The sequence below is a fragment of the Penicillium pulvis genome (assembly GCF_028828015.1).
Source record: "Penicillium pulvis strain IBT 33274 chromosome Unknown contig_7_segment1_segment0, whole genome shotgun sequence".
NCBI lineage: Eukaryota > Fungi > Ascomycota > Eurotiomycetes > Eurotiales > Aspergillaceae > Penicillium > Penicillium pulvis.
The window spans coordinates 480210-497301 of record NW_026643079.1 but is presented as its reverse complement, the minus strand read 5'-3'; the positions used below and the strand labels follow the sequence as shown (position 1 = coordinate 497301).

General features: G+C 50.3%; 6 protein-coding genes across 6 annotated transcripts; 2 read left to right on the top strand and 4 right to left on the bottom strand.

Annotated features, from left to right (window-relative positions):
• Nucleotides 1-1560: 1560 nt before the first annotated feature.
• On the bottom strand, nucleotides 1561-5234 carry N7503_008125 (putative RNA polymerase II transcription elongation factor (Ctr9); the record flags this gene model as incomplete). The annotated part of the gene is made up of 2 exons (XM_057067672.1): nucleotides 1561-4326; nucleotides 4383-5234. The coding sequence occupies 2 exons, from the start codon at nucleotides 5232-5234 to the stop codon at nucleotides 1561-1563; spliced, it is 3618 nt and encodes a 1205-aa protein (XP_056918527.1).
• Nucleotides 5235-5665: 431 nt separating this feature from the next.
• Nucleotides 5666-6961, bottom strand: N7503_008124 (lysophospholipid acyltransferase family protein; the record flags this gene model as incomplete). Its single annotated transcript, XM_057067671.1, has 2 exons — nucleotides 5666-6053; nucleotides 6105-6961. 2 exons carry the CDS (start codon nucleotides 6959-6961, stop codon nucleotides 5666-5668), a joined length of 1245 nt encoding a protein of 414 aa, XP_056918526.1.
• A 529-nt stretch (nucleotides 6962-7490) lies between these two features.
• N7503_008123 (NADH kinase POS5) lies at nucleotides 7491-8899 on the top strand (the record flags this gene model as incomplete). The annotated part of the gene is made up of 3 exons (XM_057067670.1): nucleotides 7491-7614; nucleotides 7669-7780; nucleotides 7843-8899. 3 exons carry the CDS (start codon nucleotides 7491-7493, stop codon nucleotides 8897-8899), a joined length of 1293 nt encoding a protein of 430 aa, XP_056918525.1.
• Nucleotides 8900-9664: 765 nt separating this feature from the next.
• Nucleotides 9665-12271, top strand: N7503_008122 (serine/threonine protein kinase CLA4; the record flags this gene model as incomplete). The annotated part of the gene is made up of 3 exons (XM_057067669.1): nucleotides 9665-9681; nucleotides 9750-11664; nucleotides 12098-12271. 3 exons carry the CDS (start codon nucleotides 9665-9667, stop codon nucleotides 12269-12271), a joined length of 2106 nt encoding a protein of 701 aa, XP_056918524.1.
• An 801-nt stretch (nucleotides 12272-13072) lies between these two features.
• N7503_008121 (uncharacterized protein) lies at nucleotides 13073-14036 on the bottom strand (the record flags this gene model as incomplete). Its single annotated transcript, XM_057067668.1, has 2 exons — nucleotides 13073-13122; nucleotides 13187-14036. The coding sequence occupies 2 exons, from the start codon at nucleotides 14034-14036 to the stop codon at nucleotides 13073-13075; spliced, it is 900 nt and encodes a 299-aa protein (XP_056918523.1).
• A 300-nt stretch (nucleotides 14037-14336) lies between these two features.
• On the bottom strand, nucleotides 14337-16875 carry N7503_008120 (chromatin structure-remodeling complex subunit RSC7; the record flags this gene model as incomplete). The annotated part of the gene is made up of 2 exons (XM_057067667.1): nucleotides 14337-14348; nucleotides 14419-16875. The coding sequence occupies 2 exons, from the start codon at nucleotides 16873-16875 to the stop codon at nucleotides 14337-14339; spliced, it is 2469 nt and encodes an 822-aa protein (XP_056918522.1).
• Nucleotides 16876-17092: the final 217 nt, after the last annotated feature.

Genomic DNA, 17092 nt, shown 5'->3' with positions numbered 1-17092 from the left:
CGTAGTCATCGGCCGATCGGAGACACTTAGAGATGACGATTTGATTTCTCCCTAGCAGCATATCGGGCAAAGTTTATATTTATGCAGCTCAAGTGCTTTTGGAAATGACCTTTAGAGTGAGTTCGCGGTAATTGTCGGCTATTCTGACCTGAGCAAGAGGAATATAATACAGCACTGCGACTTGCATGCAAGAACGTTTTCTTCAGGAGCTACAGCAGACCTAGAACGCTCCGAGTTTTCTGTCACATTCTTTCTTTTGACCTTACCTAGCTCTACCCTGCATGTCTTGGCCACCCCTATCTTAGGTATCTATGCCTACCCGCTCAGGTATACATGTATCATGGAGGACAGGTATTGAAGTCGTGAGACGCCGATTCGGAAACATGCAAGACATCTAATTATACGAATTTTAAATGTGAGAGTACATTGAAAGGATAGCAAATATTAAAAACCATAAAATACATGACATTGGCATAAGCTCTTAGCAGTCGATGCAACCAATAAGCATTCTGAAAAGCGGGATGGATCTCATATGCATAGTTCCGAGATCATATGCAGTATGACAAGGGCAAAAAAAAACCCGCAAGGCACATAAACTTGGAATCAGTAATGAATTAGAAATCCAAACCAAATTCCGAAACATGCACGATCGGGACTGCTCCTGCGCCCGCATTGCTGCATGCTGCATCCTGCAGCCTGCACCTCGGGAATCGGGATCCAATCCCTGGCACAGAGTTCAATACCGCATAAAGTCTGCCTCAGACAATACACGTACGGATATGTATGTATCGAGTTGGAATTCTGTCATTTAATTCACATACACAACATTGTGGTTCTCAATTGACTTTATGGTACGCCTCAGGTCTTGACACGCGACTAAACGAGAAAACAACAGGGATCGGAAATTAAACCAGTCAGCTTAGCTCGGCCAGATGGGTCTCGGTGTTAATTCCTTTCCTTGTCCCATGTGAACAACCAACAGTTTTCTCGTATAGCGCTCGGTACCGCACTACAGTTCGTTTTTTTAATATAGCTAGGATCCGTGGGTTGCATCTGATTGCTTAGTTCTGCTTTGTGGGGGTTCCCTTGTTTATAGATCGGGAATAGATCGGACTTGATTCCTGGTGCTTTTAGGCAGGTGGTGGGTGATTGGTGGGGAATTAGAATGAGCCAGCGACCTCGGGGATTGCGTAAGTTGTGGAGATCCTGGATTCGAATTCGTATTCGCAGGATACATGAAATGGGGTCCGTGTTACCGATTCATACTGTATGGATTACTAGGAATGGGCTTGGGTCTTGTTGACCGTGTTGACTTGTAACTATGGAAGTTGTACAAGTTAGAGAAGTTAGAGAGAGGTAGTATACATCTAGACGAAGTATATCAAGGTATTGAGGATAAAAACAACTAAAAGGGCTAATTTACATCGAAGAACATCTTTGTTTCGCAAACTGTATCTGGCAGAGTAATTGACATCGTCTCTGCCACCATCCCAGACGCCGGAAACACTTTCTGCGATAGGAAAAGAAAATGCTAGAAAAGAAGTAAAAGACAGGCGCAGCTCAGTCCTCCATCTCTTCATCTTCGGTCGGCTTGGGCAAATCCACATCACCGAAGAGCTCCTCGTTATCGTCATCTGCCTCGACCGTCTGCGCTGGCGCCGCTGCCTCCTCCTCCTCCTCCTCCTCATCATCGTCATCGGCGATGCGGCGAGAGACTCGGTCGCGGCGACGGGGTGCTGCGACCTCCTCATCCTGCATTGGCTCGTCATCATCACCGAAGAGATCTTGATCTTCCTTTTCCTCACCAGGAGTAGCCGGAGCCTCTCCTTCTTCATCATCGTCCGAGTCTTCCACTCTCTCATTGCTCTTGAACTTGCTCGAGGCCTTGCTGCTCTGGGCCTTCGCACCAGACCGGCGTTCCAACCGACGGCGCTTCTTAGGGGCGGCATTCTCGCCCTCGCTCTCGGGCTCAGCGCCACTGTGCTCCTGATCATTCTCATCCTCGGCAGCAATGAAGTCATCACCTCCCTTCTTCTTGCGTTTCGTGGTGGGCTTCTTCTTGCGCTTGACCTTCTCGCCGGTCGCCGAATCATCAGTCAGCTCAGCCTGCTCGCGGGCGCGTTCAGCTTCCGCACGCTGGAGAGCTTGTCGCTCAGCCTGCTCAACCATGCTCAGGCGCTCTTCAGCAATCTTGCGCTTCCGCTCAGCTTCAATCTCCTGGGCCTTTCGGAGTGCCTCCTCGCGCTCCTTGGCTGCGGCTTCACGGGCCTCGCGAGCTTGCTGAAGTTTCGCGGCATTCTTCTCCTCGTACTCTTTCTGGCTCTGCATGGCACGGTCGAGCTGCTTGCTAATAGTGCGACCCATGTTTGCACGTTGCTCCAAAGCGGCACTGGGATAAGGCGGGTTCTTCTCCTTGGAGATGCGCTCAAATGTCTCGATGGCCTCCTTAAGACCCTCAGCTGCCTCCTGCACGTCCTGCAAGGTCTTCTGGGTGGCCTGGAGACTGTAAGCCAACGAGGCAATTTGGTTCTGCACAAAGGCCACATTGAACTGCAAGTGAAGTTGATCGGGGGAGACACCCTTTGCTCGTTGTGCGTAGTCAAGAGCCGTCTTCATAGCCACAAGGTTCATCTCCTGCTTGCCCTTCAACCACCAGACTCGACCAAGACAGGCAAGAATCTGCACGTCACGAGAGCGATCCTTGGATAGAGCGATCTCGTAATTCTCAATTGACCGTGAGTACTGACGAAGCTCGGCGTAGACATGTCCCAGGTTGAGATAAACACTGGGATCCTTCAGGGTTTCCCGAATTTTGGTAAGAATCTGCACAGCGGTGCTGTGGTCCTTCTTGTCATCGACAAGAGCAATGGCGATACCTTGAGCGGCATAGGCGTTCTTAGGATCCAGCTGCAAGGCCTTGTCAAAGAACTCCACGGCACGCTGATACACCTTCCGACGTTTCTCTTTCTCCTGCTCAGAATCACGACGCATGTCACGAGCTGAAAGAAGATGCACATTACCCATACCAGTCAAAGCGTATCGGTCATGCTTATCGTGGTATTGTAGAGTGTGTTTATAGTGGCGTTGCTCATGATCCTCGGCAAGGTTGGCAACCCGCTTCTTGGATTTGCTGAGATACCAGCCGAAGAGCGCGCGAACCTCCAGGTTCGAAGACTCGACCTCATACAGTTTAGCCATCTTCTTGGGGCCTTCATCAGTGGGACTCTGGCGCAAGCTGATGTATGTGAGTCGAGCACTGGCTTCTGTGTAATCGCTGTGTCGCTCCAAAAGACCCTCGTAGACCTTCTTGGCTTCATCCCACATGTCGGCCGCCTCGTAAGTGCGACCCAAGTTGTAGCTGATAGTAGTGACAAGCGCATCGTTGTCGGCCTTGTCTTCTCTCTCCTGTGATTGGACGCAGGCATTGAGCGCCGACTGGAACATGCCGCGGGCCAATGCAATCTTCTCATTTTGATACAAAAAGGCACCCATGTTGTTGAGCAGCTGTGGGGGAAGCATGTCGCGGAGAGCATTCTTCATATCTTCAGCGTCTTCAATTCCTTCTGGACGAGCACTATCCGGAATACTGGCAATCTGAAGTTGCTCCAGCTGAACAAGACACTGCATGCTCTTTTCGGGGGAGGTGCCCTCATACAGTCGAGAAAGGTAGACCAGAACCGATTCGTCGGGAGTCAGGTTTAGCTTCTCATCCTTCCACATCGATCGCACAGACTCCAAGAGAGTGATTGCCCGCTTGATCTCGTTTGACTTGTCCTCCTTGCCGCCAGACTTTTGAACAGCAAACACCTCTTCCGCATGGATCGCTGCCAAAAGTGTCATGGCCTCAACATTTTTAGACTGCTGAACAATCTTCTCCAGGCGGAACTTAGCGCCATCAAAGTCCTTGTTCGTGACCTGCATCTGCACTGCACCGAACTTGGCTGGCAAGTAGCCCTTATCACCACCACCGCGGGCCTGATCAGAACGGTTATAGTATTCGGTGGCTCGTGCGTTGTCGTTTTCATAGTGAGCTTTGCGTCCGAGGAGATACCAGCCGTCACTGGCAATTGGCATGACATCAGTCTGCTCGATGGCCTTGCGAGCAAGAGTTTCCACCGTCGGGTATTGTTTGCGCAGAAGGAAGTAACTGCCGAACAAAGCGCAGGTCATAGGGTATTCTTTGTCAAGCTTGAATGCTTTTTGGGTGTACTGGGTCATGGCGATCTTGTACAAGGAACCGAACATGGGGTCGGTGGTGGACCGGCGAGAGCTGTCGTAAAGGTGATACACTGCAAGCAGGATATTTGCGACCTTGGATTCGGGGTTCTATATTCGAAGCAAATTAGCTGTGTGATTCAAGAAGGGCCTGAAGTAAGATTTACCAGAGCCAATGATCTCTCCCAAGCCACCTTGGCTTGATCCTTGAATCCTAGCTGCCATAAACAGCATCCCAAACCGATGCGAGGATCCGGGTCTGTGAGGTTTGGCACCTTCATGAGAACCTTCTGGTACCCATCTAGGGCTTCGGCATATCTTCCTAGCATGTAGTGTGCCCGGGCACGTCCCAAAATGGCCATGATGTTGCGGCCACCGAAGGCTTTGGATGACTCGTCGAAGCATTTCAGCGCCTGACGCAGGGCTTCCACTCTCTCGGAGGTATCGATTGCACCGGGTCGGACAGCACGAGGGGGATACAAAGATGCACGGAGAAGACACAGGACACCGCGAGCGAGGAACAAAGGTGGGTATGCCGGGTTCAAACGTGATGCCTCGTTCAGGGTCGATGTTGCCAATTGCAGATAGTGGTCCTTAGTTTTTGCCTGCGAGTAGAGCTCTCCCTCCGGTGCAACACGAGGTGCCTGCCGGCTCTTGAGCATCAGAAGCCAGCAGACCCAGCCCAGAAGCCCGAGCTTTTCTTTGGTTGCTCCGTGAGCCACGGAGGCCAGGCCTTTATTGAGAATGTCGAGGGCATGGTCAAGTTGCTTTCGCTTCGCGTAGGCAAGCGCAATGATGACCCAGAAGTTCTTCGCTGCTCGTTCATTTTCCAACAACGTGCATAGCTCAGTAGGGTCTTCGGGAAGATCAAGGAGGCTGACTTCGACTTCGCTGTCGAAGCTGGAGGCGGGAATATCGATGGCATCGGGAATGTCGGCAAAGCGCAGGGTATTCATAGAGCTTGGAGGAGGCATTGTCTCTGTGGAACCATTGGTGTGGCCGTTTTCGAGGGGTGCCATGATTGCGACTGCGCGCTGACAAGGAAGAGGTGCCGATGAAGTTGCGAATGAAATGAAAGGATATGAGCAAAGACTTCAGCTCATGATCAAGCAAGATTGCCCATCTGAAATCTTGAGGATGCGAGCCAATTCACTAGGAGAACCGTTCGCATGAAACGCGCCAGTGAATCTCGGAGAGGCTCGCAGACCGCGGTGCTTCTAATTGAGAATTGGATGCTTGGCGTGGCTGGATTACTGCACCGCCACATAGCCACACTACGGCACCGCCACATATGGAGTGTACATAGTTCTATCACTACCATGTTTCAAAGTAATTATAAGGATAAAATAAGTGATATATATGTATAGATATTTATTATCTAGGTCTTGATAGTCATGTCATGTCTTGTCCCCATACCAATAGTCAAGTCAAAAGTCGAATGCGAATTTAATCAGTGCAACCAGCTGCCCACAAACTTGCACAAGAACACCAAACCAATCAGTACGGCAAAAATTTGTCCAAGTTCGATCCAATGATGCAGTCGAACGTATGACTCGACGTACCCAGCATCGACAGCTACTTTCTGTTCAGGAGTGGCTTTCTTAGCGTCGATCGAGCCGGCCAAGTCAGATGGGAATCGACCCGTCTCCCAATATTGATCCAGCAGCTGATCCTTCTCAGTCCATCGGGCTCGCAACCATTCTTCAAATTCGGGCTGGTCATCCAAAGGAATTTCTGAAACAGCAAATCGTCGCCAATGCATATTAACCGAGGTCGGGGGGCGTCCTTGCATATATGTAGAGCGGAGAGTAAAGAACTTGTCGGGATAGACTCCATTCCTAAAATCAAGTCAGCATGATTCAAACCCCCCTCCGAAAAGCAAAACATACGGTGGGCCCTCATAGGCGATAGTGCTGTCATAAACCCATTCAACTGTCCCTCGGAGCTGCTGGAGACAGAAAAACAGACCCGTTGACCGAGGCAGAATTTGGTGGTTGAGTGGAGCCAGTCCCTGTTTCGCCCCAAATGCATCGCTCCGTCGCTTGGTGTTGATGGACAAATTGGTTCCTTCGGGGAAGATCAGTAACCACATGGGGTCATACTGGGACCCGTCCGATTTGGCCCCCATGTACTTTGTCTTCAATTTTTGCAGCCGGTACTCAATTCGGGCCTTGTCTGAAAGCCACTTCCGTGCCAGGAAGATAAATCCATAGAACATCATTCCCTGACCCATGATGGGAATCCATTTGAGGGAGTCCTTGAGAATGATAAAGATGCGCCCATGCATCACATTGGTATAAGCAATCCACCACAGGTAGATCCAGTCGGTGTAGATCTGGTGGTTGGCGATCATCACCAGGCGCTCTGGGAAGTCGGTCTGCAACATGCCATCCTCAGACAGATGCACTTGACCTCGAACGCTGGCATCTCCACTAACTCGGAAAAGCGTCGGGCTGCCCCATTCTGTGAGTGCGGTAATCACTAGTCCAAAGTTTTGCTTTGTGTACGCCATATATGAGTAGTACCAGCTTCTGTGGATCAGGTACAGTGGACAGCCAACAAGCTGGGTTATGAAGATGAGGACCATACAGCTATTGAACCATGTTGCCAATGCCATGGATCGAAGTATTTGCATCGCGATTCCATGTTTCAAACCAGGCTCTGTGGGCGGCTTGGTGGACTGTTTTTGAAGCTCGGTCGCTTCTTTGGTGGGAGGTTTGCGTTGGCGAGCCTCGGTTGAACTCATGATGCAATTTGGGGCCCGAATGGGCAAGCAGAAAGGATACTCAAGCTGGAAGACGATCGGAAGCTTTAGGCCCTCCAGGGAAGATGTTGTACAACACTTCGCTAATGGGGAGGGGAGGTATTTGCTTTAGTGGTCAGCGGGAGCTGGCGGGATCGGAGTGATCGACAATCAGGGCACGAGCTCGGGCTGTGTCTACTTCCACTGCCAAAATACAAAGAAGGTAGCAGATGAGCTGCAAAGGAATGAGACGAATCAGTTTGAGGATAGAATGAATATATCCATTAAGGGGAATGTACTGAGAGCAAGCAAAAGTGTCCAGCTTTGTGGGGTCTCGTGTACACGCATAACGTCAGAAGCCCGAGAGCGGTGGGGCCTGATCTTATTTACTCTCTCCGCTTTTCTCTAGCAGGGCGTTTTTGGCTCTTGGTGTCACAACTCCGACAAACATAACTCTCTATACTGGACCACTGTCCGGATATGATACTCACTACACGGGTTGCTGCATGACCGAGGCTGCAGTTATTCAACCATGCAGTGTGCCCGTCGCAAATTCTCCGGCCTGTTCCTGCGTCGCTGTTTCTCCTCGTCTGCGCCCCGTCACGAGATCCGCGATATTGGCGCTTTATCGCAGCGGCTGATCCCCAAATACCAAGGTGTGGCTGAGTGTGATATTTCGGAAGGTCAACGAAAGGCTAACTTTCTTTTAGAATCTCAAGGCGAACTTCTTTCTCTCCAATGGCCAGCGCCGCCACGAAACATCTTGCTGGTGCGCAAGGATTGCGCTCCAACGGTGACAGAGTCTCTTATTGAGTTTGCCAAGTATGTCGACCTATAATTAATGCTAGACATATAATTCGCTTGCCTAACACCCTTTCCTCCAGTCATATCACCTCCACGTATCCATCCACCGCTGTGATCCTCGAATCCAAAACCGCGGCCGAAGTTCATTCGTCGCTACCGTTCCCCGTCTACTCTGCATCCTTGGACGAGAACCCAACTGCGTTTCATAACAAGGTGGACCTTACGGTGACACTGGGGGGAGATGGCACCATCCTCCATGCATCCTCGCTCTTTGCTACTTGCTCCAATGTTCCCCCGGTCCTATCGTTCAGCATGGGCACACTAGGGTTCCTTAGTGAATGGAAATTCTCCGAATTCAAACGAGCATTTCGAGAAGTTTACATGTCCGGAGCCGGAGCCGGAGATCGCACGCCTGTCCTGGAAGATAAGATACACACTGCAGCAGATACCAAAGAGCCCACACAGGAATCAGTGGGACCGACAGGCTGGTCCTCGGTCCGGGGCAAGTCCATGGGTAGTACTCGTGGGGCCCCGATCTTGATGCGCAATCGCCTTAAGGTTGGGCTTTTCACGGGCGATGGCCAAGAGACAACTCCCGTTGGCGGCAAAAGTGATCAGGGAAAAGGAGTCTATGTCATGAATGAACTGCTTATCCACCGTGGTAAAGAGCCACATCTTGCCGTGGTGGATATCTCTGTTGGGGGTCGCTTTCTGACCGAGGCGGTGGTTGACGGCATCATCATTTCAACCCCGACGGGTAGTACAGCGTACAGCCTAAGCAGTGGTGGCAGTATCGTCCATCCATTGGTGCCATCCATTCTGCTGACGCCCATCTGCCCGCGTAGCCTCAGTTTCAGACCCCTCGTATTGCCGCTGAGCACGCCGATCACAATGCGGCTCAGCGATAAGAACCGTGGTCGTGAACTGGAGGTCAGTCTAGACGGGGTCAACCTTGGCCAAGGAATGGCGACCGGCATGGAGGTCCGAGTGTGGAATGAGGAGATGCGACATGGTATGAATGAATGGCAAGGCGGCGTGCCCAGTGTCATGCGGAGAAGTATGGGCGATGAAGCGCACGAAGGGTGGGTTGGTGGCTTGAATGGGCTACTCAAGTTCAACCATCCATTTGGCGAATAGTATAACCAACCTGTATTATATTTTACTTATACCCTATAGAATATTCTATAACCCTATAAAATCAACTTTGTACTAGTAAGATTTCCCATATTGACGGGTTTAGCCGCACTTAACTACGCCTCTTTTTCATGGTACTAGTACTAAGTAGACGCGGGCCCAGATTCACAACCGTGGATCCCATCCACGACCATTGACGCATTTCAATCTCTATGATTGGTAGAGCTTTGTTTTCTGTAGATTAGCTCCATACACTCCATAGTTGGTTTATTAAATTCTTCCCCTATCCAGTAACCAAAATCCCATCTCAGGGGAGATCTGCCCCCATTCCCGCCCCAAACCACTTCTCTCCCCCTTTCATCCGTTTCCTTTCTTCTTTCCACCCCCACCATTATCATCCCACTTTTTTTTTTTTTTTTTCGAACACCCAAAGACTTCTTTCGGGAATTCATTGTGTTCGAGCCGTTCTCGCAGTGCGAGGACCGCTCCTTATCACTCACCACAGGTAAGCGAACATACCCCGATTGGGGATGTATCCCGACCCCCTGGAACGTGGGAGGCCAATAAGCTTCTTCCCCTCCTCCTTCAAACCCTTCGAACGCCCCTAGAATTTGATCGTGCGACAACAGGGATGGTGTTGTGCTAACTTCTTTTTCTTACTCAAAAAGCCACTAGCTTGGGGCCTCAGGAGGTCTCGTCGCGCATTCGTTTCTTTCAGCCCCGCGAACGCTGATCCCGACGTGATTCCCAACTCGGGACTGAACAACCATGGGTTCCTATGGAAAGTGAGTAGGCTCGTGGCTGAGAACAATCTTCAATGTCAACGACCCCCGACTCACATTCGAATAAATAGTGGTACCGCGTACTCGCCGGATCAGTTCATGAATCCGGGGCCGGCTCCCCGCCCCCCAACTGATCGTCCTAAGTTGACGCTTCCTACCAACAACCCGGTGGCCACCTCGTTCAGTCAGATGTCCCTGAATTCGCCGAGCACCCCAGGCCCCGGTGGCAATCTATCGCTGTTCCCCAACACCAGCACTCCGTCCCTGGCCCGGAGCCAAACCGGCGGAAGCGGCGTCACCATTGTGAAGGAAGGCCTTGTGCGATGCAAGGAAGATAAGTTTTTGGCAACATGGAACCAGCGCCAGTTGATCCTGCGCGAATACAAAATCGAGTTCTTGAAGACCGAGTCCGGAAAAGTTGTTCTCTCATTCCCCCTATCGACTGTCACCGCTGTTTCTCGCTCGGAGGATTCCAAGATGGCCTTTGAGATCACCCGACTGGCCAATCCGAAGGATGCGAACTCCAAGACTGCTCTGATCACTCGGGATGTGCCCACCAAGACCATCACTTGTGAGGTGAAATCTGATGATGAGATCTACGAGTGGATCGACAAGATCTATGAGCGCTGCCCGGGTATGGGTGGTGTCAGTAATCCTACTAATTTCAGTCACCGTGTTCACGTTGGCTTTGATCCGCAGTCTGGTGCCTTTGTCGGCTTGCCCCCAGAGTGGGAGAAGCTTCTGACAGCCTCTGCCATTACCAAAGAGGACTACAAGAAGAATCCTCAGGCAGTGATTGAGGTCTTGGAGTTTTACTCTGATATCAAAATGCGAGAGCAGAACCCACAATATTACGGTGGGATGAATGGCCCTTCGGGTAGTCCGAACAAGATGCCTACAAGCACTTCGGTGGGTAGCGGTATTGCCCCTCCTCGGCCTGCACCACCAGGCCCCATGCAGCGCCTGGACAATGGTCAGTCTATGCGTTCTGTATCTTCACCAACATCAGATCGAACTGCGGATCAGCAACAACAATTGCAACAGATGAAGGAAGCAGCGGACCAAGAGCGTCGCCGAGTTGAGGAAGCCCGCCGCAAGGAAGAACAGCAAGAATATAATGCATCTCTTCCCCAGACGCGTACTCCACTAGCCAAGCAGGAGCTTGGTGGATACGGTGGTGGTTCAGACACCCGCTACCAGCCAAGTCGCCCTGCCCCACAAGCACCTGGCTCTGCAGCTCGCGCTCCAGCATCCGATCCCCGTCAGCTAACCGCGCAGCGACCAGCCCCCGCTCCGCCATCGCAAAGTCCTTATGGTGGACAATCTTCGTCCCGCACCCCTGGTGGCTCCCAGGACCAGGGATCGCCCGCGCGCTATGCTGCCAACGACCCTCGGGCCCAGGCTTCATCAAGCCGGCCTCAACAGGCCCAGGGTCCTCCCCCGACCCGGTTGCCGGCTCCTGTGCAGCAGGTGAAGCCGCTAAACATTGCCAACAAGCAGCCAACTCCCAAGGCCGTCCCCGATAGCGTTCGCCAGGCAGAGGCCGCCTTGACCAAGAAGCCAGACACCCGACAGAAGGAGGTGCGTATGTCGGCAATGTCCGAGAATGAGGTCATGGATCGGCTTCGCGCCGTGGTGTCCAAGGACAACCCGAACGAATCCTACAGCAAGCAGCGCAAAATCGGTCAGGGTGCTTCTGGCTCCGTGTACGTGGCACGGGTCAAGGAACACTCCACATCGGCAGTGGCTCACGAGCTGTACCGACAGTACGGACCGCGGTGCCAGGTTGCCATTAAGCAGATGGATCTGCGCAGTCAGCCCCGCAAGGAGCTGATTGTTAACGAGATTATTGTCATGAAGGACAGCCAGCATGCCAACATTGTCAATTTCCTGGATTCGTTCTTGCAGGAGTCGAGCAACGAGCTCTGGGTTGTCATGGAGTTCATGGAGGGTGGTGCTTTGACCGATGTGATCGACAACAACCCAGTTATCCAAGAGAACCAGATTGCGACCATTTGTGCCGAGGTACATCTCCATTCTTCCTTTACTTGAACGTTTCACTAATAAATATTGTTTGTAGACTTGCAAGGGGCTGGCCCACCTGCATAGCCAGAACATCATTCACCGTGATATCAAGAGTGACAACGTTCTCCTCGACCGTGTCGGGCACGTCAAAATCACTGACTTTGGCTTCTGTGCCAAGCTTACCGAGTCCAAGAGCAAGCGTGCCACCATGGTGGGTACCCCTTACTGGATGGCACCCGAGGTTGTCAAGCAGAAGGAGTACGGTCCCAAGGTTGACTGTTGGTCTCTGGGTATCATGGCTATTGAGATGATCGAGTCCGAGCCTCCTTACCTGAACGAGGAGCCCCTGAAGGCGTTGTACCTCATTGCCACCAACGGTACCCCCCGCTTGAAGAAGCCCGAGAAGCTGAGCAAGGAACTCAAGGCCTTCTTGAGTGTCTGTCTCTGCGTTGACGTCCGTAGCCGTGCTACTGCCGACGAGCTTCTCGCTCATGAGTTCTTGCAGACCGGCTGCAGCCTTGCCAGCCTAGCAGAATTGCTGCGCTGGAAGAAAGCCAACGGCCAGTAAGGAGTTTGAGGAAGGTCGGTGTTTGTCTCTCAAAACTTAATTAAACCTCACCTCTGCACACCTATCCATTCAAGTTGGGAGATCTGTTCCTGCGCACATATGAGTCCGATTTAACGCGCCTCCGGTTAGATTATTCCTTTTTTTCTTGTGTGAATTTTGCCTCTTACGAACGAACCGAATACTGCATGGACATTTCCATATTCCCCCCCTGCCTTGAGCTTGCCCTTGAGACTCTTTTTTTATGCTGCAACACATACAGAACCCTGGGCGTGGGTAATTTGGCGTTGATGAACTTTGATTGCTTTCGTCTCTGTCTCTAACGTCTCATGCACAAGACCCTCATACCACTTTGCCTTTTGTTTCAATCCCCCATTGTGCCTGCTTCGACGACGTTGACGATTCCGTGCACTGTGTATTTTGTGTCTCTGCACTTAAAAGCGACAATCTACTTAGTTTCAGTCTGAATTGAGGGCTTTTTTTTCTTGTTACTGGCATTATACCCGCCAAGTCAAAATGAAAATTGCATAATTTGAATTCATTGAGCAATCCGTGGATACTGTATTGGTGATTTACTACTGGACTCTGAAATTTCCGTTTCAGCTGGAATCGAACAAGCTCAATTCCACTAGTCTTGGAAGGCTTATCTAAAGTTTCAAGATTCGTGAAGTGCCGTTCCGCGAAACTTATGTTAATTTTCTACAGCACCGGGTAAATGTTCATCGTATATTTTGATTTAGAGCTTGAGTAACCCCCAAATATGTAGCCATCTGGCGTCCAGCAAGCTTGATCACTATTCAATGCCTATCTATAGTCTGTACCATCCCGTCCCACAGTATTTATGTTGTGAAAAGCTAAAGACCCAGATAAGGATTGATATTCACATCAAGGGGGTACATTGGGGGTATTTGTACATACCTCGATATTCCGTCGTTTTTCGGACATACTCCTCGATCTTGTTTTCAGACAAATCTCCCAGAATCGAAAAATAAGTGCCATGCTCTTCGAAACTCTCGCCACCAGCCTTTAAGACCTTCTCTTCGACGCGTCGTTTATCAAGCCTTGTCCACACGAGGTTTGAAGGGTCGAACATCTTCCGGGCTGTGACAGCCTTCTCTTGAGCCAAGGAATCTTGTGGGATTTCTCCCTTCTTTCGACGCGGCTTTGGTGACAGTATAGCATCATTCTTGTTAAAAGTGTCAAAGTCAAAACTCTCGTTAGTACCAGGCTCTGTATATAGGGAATCGAGGGATCTGCCAGAACGTAGACTTGACTCAATCGACTCTTGAGGTTTTTTCTGATCTGTAGCCGAAAGATCAAAAGCCAGGATTTGATTGCCAGGTAAGCGGGGCTCTAGATCATTTGGATTCCAATCATGGCTCTTCTGATGTCGTTCCTGTCTGCCGCGATACAAAGGCCATCTCTGAGCTGGGTCGTCCTCTGGCTGATCCCTGCGTATCTCTCCATCATAAACATGTGAATCTGGCCAGCTAGTGTACCGAGGGCCACGGAGGGAAGAAGGACTAGGTATATGATAACTTGGCCCATGGTAAGACGAGGGATAAGGGCCATACATGACATAAGGACCAGGACCAGGACCAGGACCAGAAAGATGATAAGACGTGGAGTAAAGATGAGACATGTTTTGAGGATCAGGCATACAATATGGACCAGGCGGGGAAAAATTATCGGGCATGGGATAGGAACCAGGTGTGGAGTAAGGACCAGACATAGTAGAAGGGCCAGACATGTAAGAAGGATCAGACATGGTAGAAGGATCCGATATGACAGAAGGATCAGACATGGGATAGAAACTTGGCATATGATTCGTGTCAGACACGAGAGAAGACCCAGACATAGGCGTATAATAAGAAGTAGGATAAGCGTGGGTAGAGCTAGAGCTATTAGCTCCACTCCGCATGCTTCGTTGCAAGTCCGTCGGACGATGCCTCCCATGCAACTTGAGGAATAACCCGCAAGGGTTGCAATACATGTAGCCAAATTCGTCCCTGCGCCATAAAGGTGTGGTGTGCGTGCCACAATCCCGGCATATGGGCTAAAATCCAGGTCAGCTCGTCATCTGTTCACCATGGTGGGTATGGGCGATAAAAAGAAATACAGAAATGGGCCAAAGGGCTTAAGGGACTTACCTCTCTCTTTGATACATCTTCTTCCTTTGATATAACCAGCCCTGTCCTAGGTCTAGCGACGGAAGTTTGCTGGTCATCTCTTATATTAGCCTCAGTGAAACCCTCTTCCCTCGCTCTGCTTTCCCAGTAGTCATCTCGGAACCGACGACCGTTGGCAATGATGCGGCACCCAAATTGAAGGAATATGGACCGGGCAGACACAAACGTGACGTCCCTTTGCTGTCCTTCAACTGGAAGGATATGTTTTTCCATCATAGTTTCCTTTTCGACTGATGAGGCGACCATCCCGTGCAGAGACCGATAATTCATGAATAATGCCCTAGAACTACGAAAGCTTAACGCATCTGCACACTGTGCCGAGAGCATAAACAGCTTTTTGCCTCGATGGGGTAAGCGGAAAGTCTGACACCTGTATTCACGATCATGGCGCAGGTATCCCAAGAAATCGACCTTGGTCTCGCCCACATCATCGAACTTGATTTGGATGTATTCATCGCCCTCCTCGTTTAGGTCATTCGACGTGTAGTCATGGTATGTTGGAAGAATACTAGCCATTAATTTTGTCGGTCTATTATTTTCTGGAGGAGAAAGTCTTCTTCCGGAAAGATCTGGACTCGGAGAGTATGCCGAAATGGCCATTTTTTCTTCATCATCGGAACTGGCGAGATTTCTTCTACTACTTTGCAACTTCAAATAAACGTCGAAATCATCCAAAATAGGGGACTGATATTCACTCAAATATTGAGTAGATTTCCGTCCTCTTTCATGGGTAGGGCTTGCTCGATTAGCCTCTGGTGGCTCACGTGGACCTGCACGACTTTCCGTGGACACTTGTGGAAGACTGTGCACTAGCTCTGGGAAAAAGCGATTGAAGGCTGCTTGGCGGTCAAAAGTTTGTTTGGAAGAAGGCACCGGAGAGCAATCCGACTTTCTGTCAATATCTACCGGTGAGACCAATTCGATTGAGCTCATGGAACCTGTCGGCGAGAGTGGATCGAATTCATCTTGCAGTTCCGCAGTCGTTTTCTGTGCAGCCTGGCTGGACAAATCTGGAGGTAGGGACATATTCTTATCATTGTCAATGGGGGATTCAGGTGTTTGAAGATGGGTCATATCTTCTGAAAGAGCCATAGGAATCTCAGAAGGGTTATCGAATGGTTCAACGGATTGCTGGTCGGCCTCAAGTGATCGTTCAGCTGCTGATCCTGTACTTGTATTTTCGGCGGCAAGCCTGTCATTTGCGGGCTCCTGTATCCTCAAGTCACTAACAGGAAGGGTGGGACCCTTTGAAACCTTTGAGGAACCGTCCTGAGAGGCTGGATCTGGTATCGTGAGATCTGGACCTTCACGAAAAACGAGCAAAGCCAGCTGCTCCAAATGTTCTCCAACATGGCGGTCAAAAGTAACAGGTGGCCCAAAAATTTCTTTGCATAAAGGGCAATTGAAGGTACCGTTGTTGTTGGATACGAAATGTGTTTCGCAAATATGATGATACCATTGCGAACGGCTCTCATAAAGCTTGAATGGCGTAGTGCAATCGGACGATAGACAAGCGTAAGGCGTCAAGTCTTCAAAAATGTGACAGACCCACTCCTCTGAATCTTTGATTGTCATTAAAGAGCCGCAGTATGGACATTCAAACAGAGAGCTGTATGTTGAGGTTTCTGGAGGACTTGGAATGGATACTGAATCATGGTCTATGAAGAATGCACTTGTAGGGTATGGTGGTTGGAGTTTAAATGTGAACGTTTCAGGGAGCTGCAACTGATTTAAGCTTCCAGCCTGAGAGCTCCCTGTCGCCTCTCTTTCAGGCAGAGTAGGCTCTGAACCATCAATACCCCTGCTAGGCCTTGGCTTCTGCAATCTATACTGGAGAACTGCTCTTTGCTTTGTCATAGCAGCACTGAGCCGGTGAAGTGTGCCCTCATCAAGATTAGGGAAAGCTCGGGAAACGTGCTGCTGTGCCCATGGTTCGAAGAGCGAGACATCTTTACTGCTCACATTTAGCAGAATATCGTGGTCGGCTGGCTTGCGAGTCTCCAAGGACAGTTGATTCAACAGATTGATTGCATTATGTAGGGACTGATGCAACATTTGAGCATCTGTCATCAAGTCCTCTTCATTCAATACTTCACCGGCAGGGTCCAGGAGCGCCTCATCTCCTAGCGTATCTTCTGGCTCGTTGAGCAAGTCAGATAGATTTCGAACTACCTGCAGCACTCGCTGCAGGATCCTTGATATTTCGTTCTTCAGATGTGAAGCATCACGAAGACGATAATCTAGTGATAGCTGGTCACATTGAAGGGCACCGGTGTTACCTGCCCAAATACGTAGTCGGCCAAGTTCGTCCAACCAGCGAGTTTGGGAGACTTCGTTCTCATAGCGCTTAACCCTCGAGGAGGCCACGTCTGCCAACTCCTTCAGACAATCGTTCAAGGTGAATGATATTGTAGCCATTTGGAAGATTTGGGGTCTTGAGTCTGATAGTGAGAGACATGAGTCGAGGAGCAACGTTGTTTGAACGGTATGAGTTCCGTGTACCTATAGGTACATAATAGCCCCTCGTATTGGAGAGTGACAGCTGGTGGCTGATTGAGCGGGGAAACGCGGGGGGTGATAAGCATCGTGAACCTCTGTAAAAGATCGCTTTTCCCTCTTTCCAGCTCCGATTAGC